This window comes from Meles meles, chromosome 7 (assembly GCF_922984935.1).
Source record: "Meles meles chromosome 7, mMelMel3.1 paternal haplotype, whole genome shotgun sequence".
Lineage (NCBI taxonomy): Eukaryota > Metazoa > Chordata > Mammalia > Carnivora > Mustelidae > Meles > Meles meles.
In genome coordinates, this window is record NC_060072.1 from 96294650 (window position 1) to 96303796 (window position 9147).

Here is a 9147-nt window from a genome sequence, read left to right on the forward strand (position 1 = left end):
CGCCACGGGAACGGAACCGAGAGTGGCCCGGGACCTTGAAGCTAAGAGCACCATGAGAGGTGGGACCGGAATTTCGACACTCTGGGATAGGAAGGGACGAGCTGTAGTCATATTTATTGATAGTACCTTGCTAAGAACTTGAGGTTCATTGTATCGTTTTTAATTACCACAAAACCCATACAGGTGAAAATGATAATCACAGACATTTTGAAAATTGAGCTTGGAGAAAAATTGTTACTGGTCAGTGATTACTGAGGTTCTTACAAGGGGAGCCTGGATTCAAATCTAAATCCTCGGACTCCAAACCCCAAACTTTAAAATTCCTGCATTTTACAGCATTGCCTTCCTCCTTGGTAACAAGCCAGAGGTTTGGATTTTGAACATACACTCATTACAGCTTGTCAAAATATTAGATTTATTCATTCTGTGATCACCAGCTTTTATATCCCAAGACTTCCATTCCCAGGATCTAAGTCATAGCCATTAAATAAGTCCTGTACTAGTCAGGCAGCTGAGCTAAGACCAAAGGGCCCAGGTGGTTGTTTCTTCCACGTCACTCATACCTGAGGCCCCCCGCAAGACCTCCCTGCTGATCGCTGGTAGAGCTGTGTTTGCCTCTTTCACGTAGTAATACTGCATCAACTGGTCAATCCCAGCCTTCACTGCAGGTTTAAGTGCAGCGCTGATTAGTAGTCCTGTGGGTCCCCCGGACAATCCAGTCATGGTCATCAGAAGTTCATAACCCATATCTATGACCCCATCTTGGCCTCGTTCCTTGGCCTTGTCTGGACAGTTCTGAGCAGCATAATACAAAGCTGTGCCGAGACTGTAGAAGGTTCCTACTTGTGGCAACAATCGGACTATATTGTACACACTTTGCTCCTGCTCCTGCTCACAGTTATTGATTAGGGGGGAGCGTCGGGCCCTTGCTGGGCCTGGTCGCTCCCTAGCCAAAAGCTGTAGAGCAGAGAATAGGGCATCCCCTGAAACCGCCCTCACGGTGCTTCTGCTTTTCTGAAGTTCTTGAAGATGGTGGGTTAGTTTCTGTGTTGCTTTTATACCCCCCTGGCGGTACAGCTGAAGTTGCAGGGTCCAGACATCAGCCTGGCAACCAGCTTTCTCCAGGGCGATCACCAGTGGCAGGGCTACCAGGAACTTGGGTAGAGGAGGCATGTGAGTAAAGCCAGGCAGGGACTTTGGGAGCAGAGTCTGGCAGGACAAGGGGTCTGAGGAAGGTGGCCAGGATCTTAAGGGTGAGGGAATATTTGTCCGGTTTCCATATGAAATGACATCCACAGGGTACAGCAGGAGGTAGCAAAGAAGCAACTCAACTTGTATTGTGATGAGTCTGAGGCCACACATGTCTGAAACAGAGTATGCTGGAGAGGGGAGAAACCAGAAACACACAAACCGTTTCCCTAAGGGCTGTGATCTGAAAGGAGCCCATGACTCAGGGCACACCTCATCCATCATCTCCAAAGTTCTGTTATTTTTAGGCGAAGGCCCAAGAATCAAGAAACGCAGCCCAATTGTTCCCACTTGGCCTTCCCCATTTTCAAGTCACCAGAGACTTCCTCTGCTTTATTTCCACCCATTTATACGGGGTGCCAAATTACCACAAGTTTCAGGCAAGAACTGAGACTGTCTTGATAGGTTTGGTTACTCCTCAATCCAGTTCTGCCCACTTCTCTGCCCCATGAATAAAGGAGATATTTGCTTTCCCCCATAATCAGTAAGAGATGCAATCTCTGCAAATATTTGTCCATTTGTATTGGCTGCTCAAACCTTGTCCCCTTGTCTCACATTGACCTCAATACCTAAGACCCTGTTCTTTGGCATTTCCTACACATCCCTGTCACTTTTCTACTCTAGCTCACCATGTGAGCTGGGAGATCCAGAGTCAGGAGAGATTAGATATCTATGATTCGCTCTTATTGTATCTCTTTTCAGTTTAAGAATTAAATTAGTGAGCTACAGCATCTAGTTGGGGATTTAGTACAGGGTGGATGAATGAGAAAAAGGTTAAATTACCTCTCATGCATAGTATATATTACATGCATAGTGTATGATGACTGGAAGGAAAGAAAAGAGCAAAATGGAATAAGAACTAGGCGCTGGGCACTACTAAATGGAGAGGGTCAAGGCTAATCCCAGTCACATGTATGATTTAGCTCTGGCATGAAATAAAGTACATCTGTTGAGTGGTTGTCTACCTTTCTTTTTTCTTTTTTCAAAATATTTTTGGGGGGTACATGGGTGGCTCTGTGTCTGCTTTCATCTCAGGTCATGATCTCAGGGTCCTGGGATCGAGCACCATGTCAGGGCTTCCTGCTCGGTGGGAAGCCTGCTTCTCCCTCTCTCTCTGCCTACTGCTCCCTCTGCTTGGGCTCTCTATGTCAAATAAATAAATAAAATATTTAAAATATTATTTAAAAATAAATAAATAAAAATATTTTGGGAGCACCTGGGTGGCTCAATTGGTTGGGCAACTGCCTTTGGCTCAGGTCATGATCCTGGAGTTCTGGGATCAAGTCCTGCATCAGGCTCCCTGCTCAGTGGGTAGTCTGTTTCTTCCTCTGATCCTCTCCCCTCTCATGCTCTCTCTCTCTCTCAAGTAAATAAATAAAGTCTTTAAAAAATATTTTTAAATTTATTTGTCAGAGAGAGAGAGAGAGAAAGCACAAGCCGGGGGAGCAGCAGGCTCTCCGCTGAGCAGGGAGTCAGATGTGGGGCTGGATCCCAGGACTCTGGGATCATGACCTGAGCCAAAGGCAGACACTTAACTGACTGAGCCACTCAGGAGCCCCTGGTCTTCTACATTTTTTTTTTTAAGATTTTATTTATTTATTTATTTATTTGACAGAGAGACAGTGAGAGAGAGCGTGAGAGAGGAGAAGGTCAGAGGGAGAAGCACAGACTCCCCATGGAACAGGGAGCCTGATGCGGGACTTGATCCCAGGACTCTGGGCAGTTGCCCAACCAACTGAGCCACCCATGCACCCTGAATAGTCCCAAGAAAAGAGACTTATTGCTGGGGTGGCACCGACTATCTGAAGTAAACGTAAACAAATTCCTGAATGAATTTCTCCATAAAGCTCCCAAATAACTGTGGAACGTTTGATAAATCATTTGTAGACACCGAGAGGTTCTTAACTTGGAGAATCTTAACTTGGAGGTTCTTCAGCTTTTTGCCTAATTCTTCCTCACACTCCCATCACTGCTTCCTGCAGCTCTAGGGGGTACTGACAGCAAACTTTTTGAACTGTGTCACCAGTAACATGGCACAGAGCTGGTGGTGTATTTGCCACCAGCAAGACATTCCTCGGCAAAATAGCTGTTAGGTTCTCCAAGCTTCCCTGCAGGTCTCCCCAGATTCCTCAGTGACCTGAGTACTGTCAGTGTTTTCCTGCTCATTGTGCTCTCCTCTCATGGAAGCGAGTTTCAGTGATGGCCTTTCCTCCCATCCTAACAAGCTTAAGCTGCAGAATGTGGGCCTCAGTCAGGCAGCCAGCCTCCTCCAGGGCCACCCCCAGAGCTAAGTTGGATAAGCACTCGGGCAGAGGGGCTAAGGAGGAGCTGGTGTGCGAGAGATCCATGCAGGTCTTGGGATCTGGGAGAGGGATCTGGCTGGAGAGTGTGTTCAGAGGATGGCCAGTTTTTGTCAAAAATGGCAGGAAGGTCAGGGCTCCTTTCTGGGCATTTCTTGGAAAGACAGCCAGTGGGGACAGCAAAACACAGCAAAGGGGCACCTGGCTGGCCCAGTCAGTATAGCATGAGACTGTTGATCTCGGGGTTGTAAGTTTGAGCCCTATGTTCGGTGTAGAGATTACTTAAAAATAAAATCTTAAAAAAAAAAAAAAAGACACAGCAAAGGAGCAGCACAGCCTGCATCATGGTGGGTCAGCAGGAACAGCCCACAGGAAACAGTAGAGAAGTAGTGGTTGAGGTGAGAAGTGGGGAAAGTCTTGGGACAAAGAAACACCAAGACTAGTCAGAGCTAAGAAGTGGCTTTACCCTTGGGAACTTCAGTTACCCTGGACATAGCTTTACCCCCACCCTTGCAAGCTGTCGGCAGTCCTCACCTGCTCCAGAAGGAAACGAGCCAGAAGAACAAGACATCCAAACAAGTCCTTTCCTTGGTGCTTCTCTAATCTGAATGCTAACCTTCTCTACACCGCAGTCAAAAAAAGTTGGCCCTTCTGAAAACAGTGAAGGACGTATGCTTACAAATATTTATTCACCTCTTCCTGGCTCAGGCTTTTCCCCCTCACCTTTGCCCTATGCTGACAAAGGGCCATCGCTCTTTGTGGCTACTGCTTTTCCTGCCTCATATCCCTGTCACCCTAAGGATTTTTCTAGACCTAAACCTAGATCAGAAAAAATGCCTTTCTCTTCTGGAGAAGCAGGGAGGCAAAAGGCAGGGATGCCAATGATTTCTGGGCAGGAGACCCCAAAATGGATTTCAATGGACTTACCAGGTAAAAAAATGAGAAAATAGAACCTACTGGCAAGTCAGATCAAATCAGAGCAACTTTTGTTTTTATCTCATTATCCCAGCACAATAACCTGATTAAATACATGCATTACCCTGATAGTACCTCTTTCTGAGCTTGTATTAGTGTAGGAATTGATCTTCATTTCTCATTTCTAAGGGTCTAGATGAGAAACTATAGTCTGGAAAATAGGGAACAATGGCATAAGGTGCCTCCTAAAAATTGGTACAAAAATCCCATCATTTTGCCATACAGATTCCTTGCTGGTACTATCATCTAACTCTGGCAGACAGCCAAATGCATTAGGCTAATGAACAAATCCCAGGTCCCTTCTCCTATCTTACTCACTTCTCTCAGTCCCAGGAGGGGCCCTAAGTAGCAAAAAGAAATCAGGGGGGGGGGAAAGTTTTCTAGAACAAGAGGAATAAGTCTTCAGAAAGCTACCGGAACACAATCCTACAACTGGGAGGACGAACTGGATCTAGAGGCATCCAACCCAGCTGCTTGAAATTCCTGGAGTCCAAATCCATGGAGCGTCTCAAGGCTCTGCTGCTTCTCAACAGTTCAGGGAAGTTTGGGGATCCTGTCAGATTCTCCCATTTCTCTTCTTTTTAAAAAGATTTTATTTATTTGACAGAGATCACAAGTAGGCAAAGAGGCAGGCAGAGGGGGGTGGGAAGCAGGCTCCCTGCTGAGCAGAGAGCCCAGTGCAGGCCTTGATCCCAGGACCCTGAGACCATGACCTGAGCTGAAGGCAGAGGCTTTAACTCACTGAGCCACCCAGGCACCCGATTCTCCCATTTCTGACTGGAGTTCGCCATCCATAACAGGGCCCATCTTCACATCCAGTTTGTCAGTCAGCATTACCATCCCCCTCAACATGAAAGTGGCTTCTGGTTGAAATTCCTCCAATTTCCAACTCTAGTGTCTTGGGAGTGACCGTAGAGAAAACAATGTGTAAATATGGCAGGGGGAGGAAAAGTGGTGATGAGTTCGTCTCCAGGACCAAGGAGCAAAATGACAGAAGGATGAGGCCAAAAGCAGATCCCCCCCAATCCGGCTCCCTAAGTTTGGTCCTGTCCATGTCTTCTACCTGTTCCTCATTAATTCCCATCAGTTGTCAGCTAAATTTTTTTTGGTTGTTGTTTCAATTAATAGAGTATTTTTTTTTAAGATTTTATTTATTTGACAGAATGAGAGAGAGATCACAAGTAGGCAGAGAGGCGGGCGGGGAGCAGGCTCCTCACTGAGCAGAGAGCCCGACGTGGGGCTTGATCTAAGGCACCTGAGATCATGACCTGAGCCGAAGGCAGAGGCTCAACCCACTGAGCCACCCAGGCGCCCCAAATGGGGTATTTTTGAAAGTATTTATCTATTTATTATTTTTTAAAAAGATTTTATTTGAGGAGGGGAGCACAAGCAGGGGGAGTGGCAGGCAGAGGGAGATGTAGGCTCCCCACTGAGCAAGGAGCCCGAAGTGGGACTCCATCTCAGGGTCCTGGGATCACGACCTGAGCCAAAAGCAGACACTTACCTGACTGAGCCAGGCGTCCCAGTAGATTTTATGTATTCATTTGAGAGAGAGAGCATGACCAGGGGAGAGAGGCAGAGGCAGAGGGGATAGCAGAATCCATGCTGAGGAGGGAGCACAATGTGGGGCTCGATCCCAGGACCCTGGAACCGTGACCTGAGCAGAAGGCAGATGTTTAACAACTGAGCCATCCAGGTGCCCCAGGTTATTTATTTGAGAGAGATATAGCGGGAAAGAGCACAAGCAGGGAGGATAGAGAAAAGCAGACACCCCACTGAGCAGGGAGCCCCATGTGGGGTTTGATCCCAGGATCCTGAGATCACGACTTGAGCTGAAGGCAGAAGCTTAAAATTACTGAGCCACCCAGGCGCCCCACAGCACATCTATTTATAACACGCTGTATTGAATATTTTAAGCTCACGGTTAAGGCTTACTGCTCAGAAAAAAAGATTCCTTTCAAAATATTACTGCTCGTTGACAATGCACCTGGTCACCCAAGAGCTCTGATGGAGATGCCCAATGAGGTTAATGTTTTCACACCTGCTAACACAACGTACACTCTGCGGCCCATGGATCAAGGAGTCATTTGGGCTTTCAAGTCTTATTATTTGAGAAATAGTTTGTAAGGCTCCCATAGATACTGATTCCTCTGGTGGATCTGCACCAAGTAAATTGGAAATCTTTTGGAATGCAATCACCATGCGAGATGCCATCAAGAACATTCATGGGATGCCTGGGTGGCTCAGTGGGCTAAGCAACTGCTCTCACCTCAGGTCACGATCCCAGGGTCCTGGGATTGAGCCCTGCATCGGGCTCCCTGCTCAGTGGGGAGTTAGCTTCTCCCTCTCCCTCTACTGCTACCCCTGCTTGTGCTCTCTCACTATGTCAAATAAATAAATAAAATCTTTAAATAAAAATACATTTTTTAAAAAAGAACATTCGTGAGTCGGGGTACCTGAGTACCTCAATCAGTTGAGCATCCAACTCGATTTTGACTCAGGTCATGATCTCAGGGTCCTGACACTCCAGCCCCACATGGAGCCCTGCATCCACATGGAATCTGCTTTTTTCCTTCTCCCTCTGCTATTCCCCCAGCTTGTACTCTCTCTCCCTCAAAAAAGTATAAATCTTAAAAAAAAAAAAAATCATGATTCATGGGAAGAAGCCAAAATTTCAACATGAACAGGAGTTTGGAAGAATCTGGTTCCAACTCTCAAGGACGACTTTGAGGGGTTCAAAACTTTAGTGGAGGAAGTCACTGCGGATGTGATGGAAATAGCAAGAGAACTAGAATTAGAAGTGGAGCCTGAAGATGGGATTCAGTGGCTGCAACGGCATGATAAAACTTTCTCAGATGAGCAGGTGCTTCTTACAAATGAGCAAAGAAAGTGGTTTCTTGAAATGGAATCTCCTTCTGGTGAAGATGCTGTGAATATTGTTGAAATGACAGCAAAGCATTTAGAAGGTTACACAAACTTAGTTGATAAAGCAGCGGCAGGGTTTGAGAGGATGGACTCCAGTGGTGGAAGAAGTTCTACTGTGGGTAAAATGCTACTGAGCAGCATCACACGCTACAGAGAAATCATTCACGAAAGGAAAGAGTCAAATCAGTGCACTAAACTTCACTGTTGTCTTATTTTAAGAAATTGCCACAAAAGGGGTGCCTGGGTGGCTCAGTGGGTTAAATCCTCTGCCTTTGGCTCAGGTCATGATCCCAGGGTCCTGGGATCGAGCCCCACATCGGGCTCTCTGCTCAGCAGGGAGCCTGCTTCCTCCTCTCTCTCTGCCTGCCTCTCTGCCTACTTGAGATCTCTGTCTGTCAAATAAATAAATAAAATCTTTAAAAAAAAAAAAAAGAAAAGAAAAGAAATTGCCACAATGGCGGCACCTAGGTGGCTTAGTCGGTTGGGCTTCTGACTCTTGGTTTTGGCTCAGGTCAGGATCCTGGGGTCCTGGGATGGAGCCCAGAGTCAGGCTCCTTGCTCAGTGGGGAGTCTGTTTCTCCCCCTGCCACTCCCCTGCTTATGCTCTCTCTCTCTAATAAATAAAATCTTTAAAAACAATATTTAAGGGGGTTTGGGGGTAGGAAAAGAATAAATGAAACAAGATGGGATCGGGAGGGAGACAAACCATATGACTCTTAATGTCACAAAACAAACTTGGGGGGCCCAGGGGAGGGGGGTAGGGAGAGGGTGGTGGGGTTATGGACATTGGGGAGGGTATGTGCTATGGTGAGTGCCGTGAAGTGTGTAAACCTGGCGATTCACAGACCTGTACCCCTGGGGCTAATAAACATTATATGTTTATTAAAAATTAAAAAAAAATAAAAACCCAAAAAACAAAATTTAAAACTATGGAGTAAATAAATGGAAAAGGGCAGCAATACTTCTGTACCCAATCATAGTGAACGGTCTATACTTAAGAGAAACTGGTAGGGGGCGCCTGGGTGGCTCAGTGGATTGGGCCACTGCCTTCGGCTCGGGTCATGATCTCAGGGTCCTGGGATTGAGTCCCGCATCGGGCTCTCTGCTCCACAGGGAGCCTGCTTCCCCCTCTCTCTCTGCCTACCTCTCTGCCTACTTGTGATCTCTCTGTCAAATAAATAAAATAAAATCTTTAAAAAAAAAAAAAAAGAGAAACTGGTAGAAGAAATTGGGGCTGGAAGCTTCAAAGAAGGCTGGCAGGTCAGGGCCCCTTTCAGGGCATTTCTTGGAAGGACAGTCAATAGGGACAGCAAGGCACAGCAGAGGAGCAGAAACAGCCCTGCTGAAAAGAAGCAATGCTCGGGTTGGGAAGTGGGGAAAGGCTTGGCATAAAGATAGACTAAGACCGGTCCTAGCTGGGAAGTGTTTTAACCCTTGGAAACTTCAATTACCCTGGAGGTAGCTTCACCCTTACCTTTAGAGACTGGGAGGGAAAACAAAACAAAACAAAAAAAAAAAAAAACAGCAAGTTGAAGGAACAAGTCAGTACAAATGCATCCTTTACCTAGGGCTCTCCCTGATCTGAATGGTTATTTCCTGAATCTCTCCTTCACCCTACCTTAGCCAGAAAGCTGACGGTTTCCAAGAACTGGGAAGGACATGACATCTGCAATATTTATCCATCTCTTTCTTGCCCAGA

At 46.4% G+C, this 9147-nt stretch overlaps 1 protein-coding gene across 1 annotated transcript; it reads right to left on the minus strand.

Annotated features, from left to right (window-relative positions):
- Positions 1 to 139: 139 nt before the first annotated feature.
- On the minus strand, positions 140 to 4201 carry APOF (apolipoprotein F). The gene is made up of 2 exons (XM_046012835.1): positions 4083 to 4201; positions 140 to 1379 (listed from the first exon to the last, which is right to left on the minus strand). Exons 1-2 carry the CDS (start codon positions 4117 to 4119, stop codon positions 517 to 519), a joined length of 900 nt encoding a protein of 299 aa, XP_045868791.1. The 5' UTR covers positions 4120 to 4201; the 3' UTR covers positions 140 to 516.
- Positions 4202 to 9147: the final 4946 nt, after the last annotated feature.

What these genes read in the sequence shown, in the direction of transcription:
- APOF (XM_046012835.1), bottom strand. Translation starts at nt 4,119, where the DNA reads ATGTCTTGTTCTTCTGGCTCGTTTCCTTCTGGAGCAG. An exon ending in CTCGTTTCCTTCTGGAGCAG is followed by an intron (nt 1,380 to 4,082) that starts GTGAGGACTGCC and finishes TCCCCTCTCCAG; the next exon opens with CATACTCTGTTTCAGACATG.